This window comes from Onychostruthus taczanowskii, unplaced genomic scaffold, assembly GCF_017590055.1.
Source record: "Onychostruthus taczanowskii isolate IOZ18803 unplaced genomic scaffold, ASM1759005v1 scaffold151, whole genome shotgun sequence".
Taxonomy (NCBI): domain Eukaryota; kingdom Metazoa; phylum Chordata; class Aves; order Passeriformes; family Passeridae; genus Onychostruthus; species Onychostruthus taczanowskii.
In genome coordinates this window covers 833,570-846,921 of record NW_024498697.1, presented here as the reverse complement: position 1 = coordinate 846,921, position 13,352 = coordinate 833,570, and the positions used below count along the sequence as shown (strand labels likewise).

At 66.3% G+C, this 13,352-nt stretch overlaps 2 protein-coding genes across 2 annotated transcripts in view; both read left to right on the top strand.

The window, feature by feature from the left end:
• Nucleotides 1-4,259, top strand: part of TMEM98 (transmembrane protein 98) — a 4,946-nt gene extending 687 nt beyond the window's left edge. The window contains exons 2-7 of the mRNA XM_041398995.1: nt 1,752-1,953; nt 2,406-2,537; nt 2,784-2,817; nt 3,091-3,206; nt 3,472-3,531; nt 4,041-4,259. Of these exons, the coding sequence (XP_041254929.1) occupies nt 1,823-1,953; nt 2,406-2,537; nt 2,784-2,817; nt 3,091-3,206; nt 3,472-3,531; nt 4,041-4,248 (681 nt within the window). The 5' untranslated portion in view covers nt 1,752-1,822 and the 3' untranslated portion in view covers nt 4,249-4,259. The remainder of the gene's footprint in view (nt 1-1,751; nt 1,954-2,405; nt 2,538-2,783; nt 2,818-3,090; nt 3,207-3,471; nt 3,532-4,040) is intronic.
• Nucleotides 4,260-6,358: 2,099 nt separating this feature from the next.
• On the top strand, nt 6,359-11,470 carry GRN (granulin precursor). Its single transcript, XM_041398993.1, is given in 13 exon segments — nt 6,359-6,407; nt 7,108-7,211; nt 7,286-7,357; nt 7,457-7,541; nt 7,626-7,729; nt 7,812-7,959; nt 8,038-8,144; nt 8,697-8,811; nt 8,889-8,986; nt 9,544-9,786; nt 10,545-10,787; nt 11,126-11,269; nt 11,271-11,470. Coding segments are annotated over 12 exon segments (1,584 nt in total). The 5' UTR covers nt 6,359-6,407; nt 7,108-7,121; the 3' UTR covers nt 11,406-11,470.
• Nucleotides 11,471-13,352: the final 1,882 nt, after the last annotated feature.

The window sequence follows — 13,352 nt, the reverse complement described above, 5'->3', positions numbered from 1 at the left end:
CCCCAGACACTCTCAGAGCCCCCTGGACCCCCTAAACAGCAAAGCCCCCACCACCAGATCTTCACAGGATCCACTCAGCAGATCACTCATCCTCCCTCACAGGGCTTCACGGGACCCCCAGCAGCCCCCAGACCCTCGCAGGGACTCTCCAGACACCTCCCAGCAGCAGCCCCTCCTCCCATATCCTCGTAGGGCCCACCCAGCATCAACGCCCCCACTCCCACGACCCCCCCCAGCAGAGTGCCCGCACTCCCAGGGACCCCCAGCAGCGTTCCCCCCATCCCAGAACCCCCCCCCAACCNNNCCCAGTCCCAGAACCCCCCCAACCCCCCAGCAGTGTCCCCCCAGTCCCAGATCCCCTCCAAACCCCTCAGCAGAGTACCCCCATCCCAGAACCCCCCAAACCCCTCTGCCAGTGCTCCCCCAGGCTCCCCTTTTCCCCTTGGAGCACGTCCCACCTTCCCTGGTGCTGCACGGGCAGGGTCTGACCCCAGCCCAGCCGGGACAGACCCCCTGGGGCTGGGGGCGGCGCTGGGGAGACTTTGGGGGGCCTGGGGGCACCCCCGGGGCTGTGCCCCCCCCAGGACCAGGCACCAGGGGGTTACAGCAAAAGCAGCTTTGGCAGCCAAAATCCCTCTTAAGGCTTTAATCGCAGTGAGAAAGTGGTGGAGGGGGGGCAGGGGGAGCACCCTGTCCCCCCCTCACTGTCCCCAGCCCGTGGGGTTGCAGGACAACTGCAGCCAGGCTGGAAATCTAAGCCAAATCCCTAAACCTGGCTTAAAATTCAGTGGGATTTAGGGGCGAAAGAAAAAAGGGGGAGGGGAGGGGAGGGGGGAAGCAGTGGGGCCGGAGGGTTTCGGGGGCCCATCCCGCACCCCCCCTCCGTGGGGGGCCCAGGTGTGAGTCAGGGGGCGAAGGTCGGTGTGGCTGTGTTTGCACACCCGGCACGGAAGTGGCACCGTCCCCGCGTGTCCCCGTGTCCCGCCCGGCGGTGCCTCCCGGCTGGAGCAGGTAGGGAGGGCAGGGATGGAGCCCCCGGCCCGCGGGATGGGCACGGGGTGTGTCCCCACAGGGTGGGAACCCCACAGGGACTCCCGGTCCATCCGGGTGGGGACAGGGGGTCCCCTGGGCCTGGTATGGCTGGTGTCCTGCTGTCCATGGGGACAGGGACACACAGGCCCTGCTACTGCAGCACGGCTGGGTTGGGGGTTCCCATGGCCCAGCTGGATCAGATTTGGGGGATCCCCATGGGAAGGGGGCTCTGGAGGTCCACATGACCCCACAGGAATCAGAACTGGGGGCTCTGGGGGTCCCTGTGGCCCCATAGGGACAGGATCTCTGGGCTCCCTCTAGGGATCAGTCTCTGGGGTGCCCATGGCCCCACAGGGAAAGGCTCTGGGGGTCTCCATGTCCCCATAGGGACAAGGCTGTGAGTGTCCCCAGAAGGACACACTCTGGGGGTCCCCACACCCCCCTATGGACCAGGCCTTGCTCTCCTGACCCCAGTGCCTGTTTCCCTGTCCCCTTGTTCCTATAGCCGTGGTGATGGGATGAGGGCAGCCCCCCAATCCTGCTGTACCCCACACCCAGAGTCACCGCATGCCCCAGGTGACACTGCCTCTAGAAAGACCCTGGGGACAGAGGGGTGAAAATCTGGGGGTGACACTTGGTCCTGGCCAGGCGATTTGGGGTGTGGGATGGAGAGGAGAACATCTGTGGGATTCCAGTCCCTGGTCCCCCTGTCCCTGCAGCCCCTGTCCCTGCAGCCCCCAGTGTGCTGTGATGGCCCCGGACGCCTGAGCCCCTGCGGTGGGGACGAGCCATGGAGACCGTTGTCATCGTGGCCATCGGGGTGCTGGCCACCATCTTCCTGGCGTCCTTCGTGGCGCTGGTGGTGGTGTGCAGGCAGCGCTACTGTCACCCCAAGGACCTGCGCCACCACTATGACACCAAGTGAGTGACCCCAGTGGGAGGGAGTGGCAGTATGCCTGTCCCCACCAAGGAGGGACTGCAACCCCCGTGGGCTGGGGACAGTGCTGGGGACATGTTCAGCATCATCAAGGAGACAATGTGGGGGACACATCCACAGTCATCGGGGGGACAAAGGTGGCAACTCACCCATCATCATCAGGAGGACAGAGATGGGGACACATCAGCCATCATCAAAGGGACAAAGATGGAGACATGTCCCCATCATCCAGGGAACAAAGATGGGGACACGTCCATTTTAGTCGGGGGGATGATGTAGGGGATGTCCAGCATCATCTGAGGGAAGAAGTTGGGGACATATCCACATCACCAGGGGGACAAAGATGGGGACACGTCCACCAGCACCAGGGCCATTGGAGCTGTGGGGCAGCCCAAGGAGGTGGCCCTTGGTGGGATGTCCCCCATGTCTCTGACAGACCCATCGTGGACCTGATGGGGACCACGGAGACACCATCAGAGCCCTCGGAGCTGGAGCTGGATGACGTGGTCATCACCAACCCCCACATAGAGGCCATCCTGGAGAACGAGGACTGGGTCGAGGATGCCTCGTGAGTGTCCCCTGTGTCCCCTCACTGCTGGGGACCCCTGTGCAGTGCCAGCTCCCCATCATGGGATGCAGGGGACAGGTTTGGAGGTCACCAATCCATGGGGATGGTCCTCAAGATGGACTTGGGGTGGGAATATTCCCACAGGTCTGGGGGACATCGAGTGTGGGCTGGCGGGAGAGGGGGGACACACAGGGGACAAGAGCAGGGGGGACACAGGTGGATTCACACCCTCCTCCCTCTCCACAGGGGTCTGGTGTCCCACTGCATCGCCATCCTGAAGGTGAGTGAGGGCGTGGCACTGGTGGCAGTGGTGACAATGGTGGTAGCGGTGACACTGGTGGCAATGGCAGCCCTGGTTGTACTGGTGGTACTGGTAGGCAGTGGTGGCACCAGTGGCACTGGTGGCAAGGGTCACACTGGTGGCACCAGTGGCACTAGTGACATTGGTGTCAATAGTGGGCAGCATTTGTGGTAATGGTGGCAATGGTGACATTGTTGGTACTGGTGGCACTGGTGCTGATGGTGGCACTAAGTGCCTGCTGCTGTCCCCCAGATCTGTCACACGCTGACGGAGAAGTTGGTGGCCATGACCATGGGCTCAGGCGCACGCGTGAAGTCCCCAGCCAGCCTGGGTGACATCATTGTGGTGGCCAAGCGCATCAGCCCCAGGTGACAGGGGATGTCTGGGGGGTCCCAGGGCTCTTGGGTGGGGTCCTATGGCTCTACGGTGTCCCCAGGGACTGGGGGCAAATTTCCAGGGCTCTGGAGGGTCCTCAGAGATTTGGGACAGGGTGGGTCTGGAGGGGTCATGGGGGCTTTGGGGATGTCCCAGGGCTCTGGGGGGGCGCTGGGCTGGGGTGGGTGTGCTCGAGGGACAGTGTTAACCCCAGGGGTCACCACAGTGTCCCTGGGGTTAACACTGTCCCCACCGCAGGGTGGACGACGTGGTGAGATCCATGTACCCCCCGCTGGACCCCAAACTGCTGGATGCGAGGTGACAGCAGCGGGAAGGACAGGGACACTCCTGGGTGGGGGATACCTGTGGGTGGGGACACCCCCCCATCCCATATGACACCTCTGGGGACAACCCCACTCTGGGGACAAGCCCAGTCATCCAGCACGACAGGGAGTGAGCAGATCCCAGAATATCCCAGGTTGGGAGGGACCCCAAGGCTCATCCAGTCCCACCCCTGGCCCCCAACAATCCCACCCTGGGCATCCCTGGCAGCTCTGTCCAACCCCTCCTGGAGCTCTGGCAGCCTCAGGCCTGGGACCATTCCCTGGGGAGCCTGGGCAGTGCCAGCACCTCTGGGGGAAGAACCTTTCCCTGAGATCCATCCCAACCCCCTGTGACACAACCTCAGGCCATTCCTGGGGTCCTGTCCCTGGTCACCACATGCCAGCTGGGGGCCATGCTGCTGCTGAGGAAGCCACGTGGGGCAGGGCGGTGACAGGGCGGTGACAGGGTGGTGACACCGCAGTGACGGCCCCGTGTCCCCGCAGGGCCGCAGCGCTGCTGCTGTCGGTCAGTCACCTGGTGCTGGTGACCCGCAGCGCCTGTCGCCAGCCGGCCGCTCGCCACTGGGTCGAGCGGTCACTGGCGGCCGCCGAGGAGCACATGGCCGTGCTGCGCCAGGCCGCCATGGCCACCGAGCCCGAGCGGCCACCGGCCCCCGGCGAGCCCCCCCGCCAGGAGCAGTCGGCCATCTGACCCCAATAAAGGCCCCGTGTGCCCCCAACCCCGCACGGCGGCTCTGGGACGGGCTGGTGATGTGGTGTCTGCATGGAGAGGGGTCTGGGGGGGAATGGGGGTGTTGAAGGGGAGGTTGGGGTGCTAGGGAGGGACTGGGGGGCTTGGGAGGGATGTGGAGAGGTTTAGAGGGGATTTTGTGGGGTTGGAGGTAGATTTGGAGGGGCTGGGGGGCTTGGGAGGTTGAGGGGTTTAGAGGGGATTTTGTGGGGTTGGAGGTAGATTTGGAGGGGCTGGGGGGCTTGGGAGGTTGAGGGGTTTAGAGGGGATTTTGTGGGGTTGGAGGTGGATTTGGAGGGGTTGAGGGGCTTGGGAGGGAGTGTGGAGGGGGTTAGAGGGGATTTCAGGGCGCTGGAGGGGGATTTGGAGGGGCTGGGGGGGTCTAGGGAGGGAGTGTGGAGAAAGGTTGGAAGGGGACTTTAAAGGATTTTGAAGGGTTTGGAAGGCTGGAGGTGGTTTGGGGGTTTGGAGGGGGATTTGGAGGAGTTGGGGTCTAGGGAGGGTTTGGGGGACTTGGAATGGAGTATGGGGTTTGGAGGGGTTGGGAAGGCTGGAGGTGGTTTGGAGGGTTGGAGGCAGATTGGTTGGGGTTGGGGATCTAAGGAGGGGTTTGGGGGACTTGGGGGGGAGTTTGGAGGGTTTTGAGGGTTATAGAGAGAATTTCAGGGTGTTGGACCAGGAATTGGAGGAGTTGGGGGTCTAGGGAAGGGAGTGTGGAGAGAGGTTGGCATGGACTGAAAGGTATTGGGAAGGGCTGGGAAGATCAGAGGTGGTTTAGGGGGTTTGCAAGGGATTTGGGGTGTTGGAAAGGGAGGTTTGGGGGTTTAGGGAGGGTGTGGAGGGAGTTGAAGTTGAGGGAGTTTTAAAGAGGGTTTAGGGGGTATTGGAGTGGTTGGAAGAGGTTTGGAGTGAATTTCCTCGGACTGGGGGGTGATTTGGGGGGAAATGAGGGAGTTAGTGTAGGAGGGGAAATGGGAGTTTAGGGAATATTTGGGGTTTGGGGAGGTGGAGGGGGTTTGGAGGGGCATTAGGGGAGCTTGGAGAGGGATGGGAAAAGCTTGGACAGGGAGGTTGGAAGATTTGGGGACGGTTGGAGAAGTTGAAGTGGTCTTTGGGGCACAGGGGGTTGGAGGGGATTTGGAGAGGATTTAGGGGCACTTGTGGGCATTGGCAGGGAGGATGAGGGAGGTGGGGAGCAAAGACTGGAGTTTTGGGAGGGTCTGGGAGATTGAGGAGGACTGGAGAGGGCTGTGGGGACTGGTGGAAGTTTGCAGGGGTTGGGGAGAATTTGGGGGGCTGTGGGGGGCTGGAGGTCCTGCCTTCCCTGGGAACAAGGCCTGGAGGGCTCCGAGGGACAAAACCCTGAGACAGGGCAGGGGGGTCTGTGCCCTTGATGGGGGTCTGTGCCCTGACAAGGGGTTTCTGCCCCGGGGAGGGGGCCCGGGGCCGCACAGGGGGGCTCAAGGCTGCAGACACAGAGGTGCCTGCCCGGGCAGGGGGGTCTGTGCCCCGGGCAGGGAGGTCTGAGGGGTCCCCCTCGGGCACGGCAGTATGAGGACTCCCTGTGCCCGGTCTGTGGGGTGCCCCCTCAGGCAGGGCGGTCTGAGGGCTCCCTGTGCCCCGGGCTGTGGGGTCCCCCCTCGGGCAGGGCGGTCTGAGGGCTCCCTGTGCCCCGGGCTGTGGGGTCCCCCCTCGGGCACGGCGGTCTGAGGGCTCCCTGTGCCCCGGGCTGTGGGGTCCCCCCTCGGGCACGGCGGTCTGAGGGCTCCCTGTGCCCCGGGCTGTGGGGTCCCCCCTCGGGCACGGCGGTCTGAGGGCTCCCTGTGCCCCGGGCTGTGGGGTCCCCCCTCGGGCAGGGCGCTCTGAGGGCTCCCTGTGCCCCGGGCCCCCTCGCGCTCTCGCCGCCCTCAGCCCGGGGGGAGTGGGGGGGCTGCGGTCACGTGATCGTCCGTCACGTGACGGGGGCGAGGCGGCCGCTGTGCCCGCCCTCTCACCCCTGGCTGGCCAATAGCAGCGCGGCGGGCGCGGCTGGCGGCCAATGGGAGGCGGGGGCGGGGCTTGCGGCCAGAGGTGGGGGGGGGGCTTGCGGCCGGGACCGGGAGAGGGAACTGGGCGCGCCGGTGGGTACGGGGAGCGCGGGGGGACGCGGGCACCGCCGGGAGGTACTGGGAGCACTGGGAGCTGCCAGGAGGAACTGGGAGTCACGGGGGCCACTGGGAGTCATACGGACGACTGGGAGGTGCTGGGAGCTTTGGGAGGAACTGGGACTTAAGGGAGGAACTGGGAGACACTGAGAGTCATGGGGTAACACTGGGGTTCCCCGGGAGGTCCTGGGAGTCATGGGAGAGCACTGGGAGTACTGGGAGTCCCTGATGGGAGGCGTACTGCGAACACAGTAGGGGGTACTGGGGGGTCGCGGGGGGTGGTGCAGTGACACCAGGGTCCCCCCCCCGACCCCCCCCATGGGACACAAGCCCTGTGACCGCCCTGGGCGGGGCAGGAGGTGCCCCCAGCGGGGAAAGGGAAGTGACAGTGACAGTGATTGTGGGATGGGGGGCGGGGGTTCCCGTCTGGCGCCGCAGGGAGATGTTATCGGGGTGCGGTTGGGGTGCCACACACCGCAGGGCCCCCCCGCTGTCTGTGGGTACCCCCAGCACCCTGAGGTGCCCCCCAGCACCCCGGGGTGGGGGCTGCCTGAAGGGGTGGGGCTGGGACTTTCCCAACACATGGCTGAAAGAAGAAGTGAGATTTGGGGGGCAGAGCCACCTGCCCGCTGAGTGAGAAGGGAAACTGAGGCCGGGGGTTCGGGGGGTTCCGCAGGTGCCCCCAGAGCCATGAGGACCCTCCTGCTGCTGTGGGTGGCCCTGGCCGGCGCAGGGGCCCAGTTGCCCTGTCCCCATGGGGGACCCTGCCCCGTCACCCCGGTGAGTGTGTGGGGTTTGGGGGGGTCGGGGGGGCCTCAGCAGGGGATGTAACCCAACCCCCCCTGTGCCCCCAGGCCCTGCCTGCCCGCAGTGCAATGGGGTGCCAGGACAGCTCATCCTGCCCTGCTGGCTGCCAGCTGCCAGAGGTGAGCCCCCTCCCCTGTGCCTCAGTTTCCCCCCTGTCCCTGCCATTTGGGGGGCACACCCTGACCCCCTTGCCCTCCCTCTCCCTTCTCTTTCCCCAGAGTGTCCCCTGCGCGGGGGGCTACCGCTGCTGTCCCCGAGGGTCCCACTGCAGCGCTGACGGGGAGTCCTGTGTCACAGACCTGGGTACAGGGACACGGGGGGTGGCTGGGGGGCAGGGTGGGCCTCGAGGGGACAGGATGGACGCGGGGGTGCCACCTGTCTCCACAGCCCCCCGTGCTGTCCCCTGTCCTGACGGCCAGTCCGAGTGTCCCGACGATGCCACGTGCTGTGTGACGAGCAGCGGCGCCTGGGGGTGCTGCCCCATGCCCCAGGTATGGGCTGTGGGGACACGGGGACGCTGAGGGGGGGACCTGGCACGGCCATCGCTGTGACGAGCACGGCTGGCACCCACAGGCCTCGTGCTGTGCTGACAAGGTGCACTGCTGTCCCCACGCCACCGTCTGTGACCTGACCCGCGGGCGCTGTGTGTCCCCTGCCGGTGACACCGACGTCCCCCTGGGCACAGCCTTCCCTGCCTGGAAGCGCCACCCCCCCGCCCCAGGTAAGGGGGGTGCCCTGGGGGTGCCCTCGCTGTGCCGTGCCCTCGGAGGGGACGCGGTGACACCGTGTGTCCCCTCAGTGGCGCTGCGCCAGGTGCTGTGTCCCGATGGCCGCTCAGCGTGTCCCGACGGGGCCACCTGCTGCCAGCTGTCCCCAACGCAGTACGGCTGCTGTCCCCTGCAGAACGTGAGTGCTGGCACAGCCCTGGGCACCCCGGCATGGGCAGCTGTGCCAAACCTGTGCCCAGCACCCCAAACCCTCCACCCCCCACTGAACACCCCAAACCAGGCACCCCAAGGCAGCCACCTCTCAGTGGGCACCCTAGTCCAGCACCCCACACCCCAGCACGCACCACTCACCCCGTGCCAGTCCATGCAGGCACCCCATTCTGGGCACCCCAATTCCAAGCACCCCACAGTGATGCCAGGCACCCTATTTTGGGCACCTTGTCCCTATCACCCCACAGCAGACACGCCTTGCTGGGCATCCTGTGGTGGACACTGGGCCCTGGGCACCCCACCTGTGCCACGTCCCGTACCAGGCACCCTGCACTGCCCCCTGTGCTAAGCACACCCTGTCCTTGTCCCCAGGGTCCCTGTCCCCCCATTTGTCTCCCACCAGGCCGTGTCCTGCAGTGACGGACAGCACTGCTGTCCCAAGGGCACCTCCACGCCATGTCCCCTATGCTGTGCCCCCTGTCCCCATCTCAGGGTCCTTGTCATGCTGTGTCTCCCCCAGGCCGTGTGCTGCAGTGACGGGCAGCACTGCTGTCCCCAGGGCACCACCTGTGACCTGATCCACTCCACCTGCACCTCCCTGGGGGGCTCTGCCCCTCTGGCAGCACTGCCCAGAGGTAAGGCCCCCCCAGGGAGCAACCCCCTGTCCTGTCCCGGGGAGGGGACACCAGCCCTGACTGTCCCCTGTCCCCAGCTGGTGACGTCAAGTGTGACGAGGGGACGAGCTGTCCCGATGGGAACACGTGCTGCAGGCTCAGCTCTGGGGCCTGGGGGTGCTGCCCCCTCGAGCAGGTACAGGGGTCCCTTGTGCCCCCAGGAAACACAGATGTCCTCTGACCCCCTGGGTGGGATGAGGGCAGCTGTGTCCTGTTCCACTGAGAAGGACAAGGGTGGGGATTCCTTGAACTTGCCCAGGAAAAGGTTTGATGTCCCCTGTCCGCCTTGGGAGGGACAAGGGTGGGTTCCCCTGTGTCCCTCCAGAACTGGGAGATGTCCCCTGTCCCCCAAGAGGGCTCCCATTCCCTGGTGTCCCGTGGGGAAGGGTGACACTGAGTCACTTTGACAACCCCCAGTCAAACCCCCTGTGCTGACTGGGACCAGTTTGGGGCTCCAGTGGCAGGAGGTGGTGAAGGGACATGAGGCCACCAGGATGCTCAGGGACCTTCCTGAGTCCCACTGAGGGGAGGTCAGCAGTGATGAGGGGTTCCCATATCCCCCCCTCCTCTCTGCTGGGGCGGGGACTGGGGATGGCAGGAATGGGCAGGAGGGGACACGTTTGTCCCCCGTTCTGTGGAGCTGGCAGTCCTTTGGGGGGTCCCCTGTGCTCAGCCCCTCCTCTTTGCCCCCAGGCCGTCTGCTGCCCCGACCACGTGCACTGCTGCCCCCAGGGCTACACCTGCGACCCCGAGGAGGGCAGCTGCCTGCAGGGGGGGGGCACCCGCCAGCCCTGGGTGCGCAAAACCCTGGCACTGTCCCGGGGGGGACAGGTGACATCAGGGAATGTCAAATGTGATGAGGAGACGAGCTGCCCTGATGGAACCACGTGCTGCCGGCTGAGCCTGGGCACCTGGGGGTGCTGCCCCTTCGAACAGGTGTGGGGGGCTCTGCCCATGGGGGTCCATGGCTGTGTGGGGTGGGGGCCCCGGGGGTATACCCAGGGGAGTGGGGGGTCCTGGACTGAGCAGAGATTCCAGGGGGTCCTGGGGTGTCCTTGGAGGGAGGGACATGACTCAGGGGACCCTGAGTGGGGCACCTGCCTGGGGACATGGGAATGTTCACAGGGCCACCTGTCCCCTCAGCAGCCCCATGGGCTGGGGGTCTCCTGTGCCCCGAGGGGACAAAGGCCAATGTTCCCTTCTCCCCATGAGGGTCAAGGCCAGATGTCCCCCTTTGTTGCTTGAAGGATGAGGGCAGATGTCCCCTGTCCCATGGGCAGGGTGAGGGCAGGTGTCCCTTGTCGTCCAAGAAGGACAGGGTGGGCTCCAAACCCCTCATGTCCCCATGGGACACAGGGCCCCTTTGCTGGCCCCCAGCCCCAGTCAGACCCCCTCTGCTAACTGGGACCAGTTTGGGACTTGGGGACCGGGAGGTGATGGAGGCACACAAGGCCACTGGGGTGCTCAGGGACAGGAGGATGCTCAGGGACATCCGTGTGTCCCATGGAGGGGCAGAAGCATCATGAGGTGGTCCCCATATCTGCCCCCCTCAAAGTGGGGATGGAGGCAGGCTGGGTCTGGGGGGACACGGAACAGGGGAGGGCAGGAACAGGCAGGAGGGCACTTGTCTCCTGGAGGTCCCCAGCTGTGTTGCTGGGGGTCCCCTGTGCTCAGCCCCCGCTCTTTGCCCCCAGGCCGTCTGCTGCCCCGACCACGTGCACTGCTGCCCCCAGGGCTACACCTGCGACCCCGAGGAGGGCAGCTGCCTGCAGGGGGGGGGCACCCGCCGGCCCTGGGTGAGCAAGACCCCGGCGCTGCCCTGGGGGGGACAGGTGACATCGGGGAACGTCAAATGTGATGAGAAGACGAGCTGTCCTGACGGGAGCACGTGCTGCCGGCTGAGCCTGGGCACCTGGGGGTGCTGCCCCCTCGAGCAGGTGTGGGGGAGTCCCTGGGGGTGGGAGCACCCCAGGGGTGGGGTGTTGTCCCAGGGAATGAGGATTTGGGAATAGAATGGAGGGGGTTGGGGCAGCGTGTGACTGTGGGGGTGGCCCTTTGGGGACAAGTAGGGCTGAGAGGGGCAGGGACATGGGACACTCCCACATTTGTCACTGGTCCCTCCATGGAGGCTGTGTGGGTAGGGTTTGGCACAGTCCCTGGGTCTCTGCTGGGGACACCTGACGTACCTCTGTCCCTGGTACCCAGACCCCTGTGTCCCGCAGACACCCGTGTCCCCCAGTGTCACCCCACTGATGCCATCCTGTGTCCCCCCCAGGCCGTTTGCTGCGGGGACCACAAGCACTGCTGCCCCCGGGGCTACACCTGCAACGTGGCCACCGAGAGCTGTGAGAAGCTGCTGGCACCCACCCCGCTGCTGCCAACCCCCTCAGCCCCCCGCCAGACCCCCTCTGGCGGGGCGGGGGCATTACCCTCCCTCACTCTGTCTCTCTCTGCAGGGTTCCTGCTGCTCCGACGGCCGCCACTGCTGCCCCGCGGGGTCCCGCTGCACCAGGGGGGGCTGGGGGTGCAGCCCCCAGCGCTGGGACCTGCTCTGATGGCACTGGAGACACCACCACCACCCCCCAACGAGTGCCACCACCCCAATAAACGGTTTCTAGAAGAAACGCCACCCATGGCTCCTGGCGAGGGGGAAACTGAGGCAGGAGGCGGAGGCAGGGGGGATTTTGTGTGTTTAATATATTAATGCCTCTAAGGAGCAGGCAGGACGTGCAGGCAGGTGCAGGCAGCAGCTCCCTGCCCAGCCTGGCACCCGGGGGTCCCCATGGCCCCCCCTCTGCCAGCCTGGCCCCAATGACCCCTCTTCATCCTCACCACGTAGAAAACGTTTAGAAACACGAGTTAAAATCCAAAGGGGGATGAGGGTGGGGGTGACAGGGGCCCCCCGGCTCCTATGGCAGCTTGGAGGCACCGCTGGCTCGGGGGGCAGTGCCAGCCCCCCCTGTCCTGCAGGGACACAAGTGGGGACATGGCTCAGGATTGGGGGAACATGGAGCATGCAGTTCCCACCCCCAAAAGACAGGGAGGTGGAGGGTGGTGTTGGGTGGGACATGGAGGGAACAGGGGCACCAGGATCCTGTGTGGCACAGCCTGGTGGCATAGGGTGGGGGCCACGGGTGGCCTGGGTATGGTCACTCTGGTCCCTCCCCTGGCCGAAAGGGACCATGGTGGTGGGATGGGATTGTGGTGGGGTGGGAGAGTAGTGGGACAGTGGTGGGACACGACGGTGGCAGGAGAGGATGGTGGTGGGCTGGGACAGTGGTGGGAGAGGACAGTGACGAAGCAGGATGGTGGGGAAGGTGGTGGGATGGCATGGCAGGATAGGATGGAACAGTAACAGGACATGGCAGTGGGAGGGTGGGATGAGGATGACAGCAGTGGGAGGAGATGATGGCTGTGTGGGACTGTGGTGGGATGGGACTGATGGGGCAGGATGACGGGTGGGATGGTGCTGGGATGAGATGGCAGTGGGACAGCACAGCGATGGGACAGCGATGACAGAGGACGGTGGCGGGAGGAGACTGTGGCCGGGCAGGACAGTGGTGGGCTGGGACGGGTGACAGCAGCGGTGTCCCCATCTCAGCACCCCTGGGACTTGCCCCCCACCCCGGACCAGGGGCCCGGCCTCCCCACACTCACTTGACATTGAAGACCATCAGAGGCCGCTCCTCCCGCTTCTGCCAGGGGCTCTTGCGGTCGCCCCCCTCGTCGCCCCCGTCGCCCGCCTCGGCCAGCGCCTCCTCCTCGGGGCTGGTCAGGGAGTCTCGGGGGGCTTCGCTGGCGCTGCTGCGCCCGCTGCCCCCCCCTCGCCGCCCCCCGCTGCCCGCTTCCAGCAAGGGGGCGAGCGAGCTGTCCTCGGGGGAGGCTGCGGGCAGCGGGGGCCGGGGTCCCCCGTCCTCCTCCCCACCTCCGGCGGCCCGTGGGAGGCGGGGAGGGGGCGCGGGGCCGGGGCCCCTCTCGCTGCCCTGCAGGTCGATGTAGGAGTGCCGAACCTGGGAGGAGCGCCCGTCCAGGGACACGAACCAGGCTCTCGGGGGTGGCGGCCCCCCCAGTTCCAGGAGCTGCTGCCCGGCCAGCGCCTGCAGCTCCCCGTTGAGCTGGGCCACCGCCGACCCGTCCAGCAGCACCGGGATGGCCACCGAGCCGCTCACCGGTTGGGGGGCACGAGCCCCGCCCCAGTTTTCCCCTTCCTCGAAGGGCTGCCCGGAGGAGGGGGGTGGCGGGGGCGCGGCCGTGGCCGCCGTCGAACCGGGGCCCCCATCGGCTTCGGGGGGACCCTCGGGCTCGCCGGGGGCCAGGCGCATGTAGCGGGCGGGGATGAGGAGGGTGGGCATCACCCCCCGGTAAACATCCTCGGGGCCCCCGCCGCGGTCCAGGGGCCCGCAGAGCAGCAGGGGCCCGGGGGGCGCCAGCGAGGGCGGGCGCGGGGGGGGCTCGGGCAGCGGGTGCTCGCTGGGCTGCGGCCCGTAACGGGAGAACGAGGG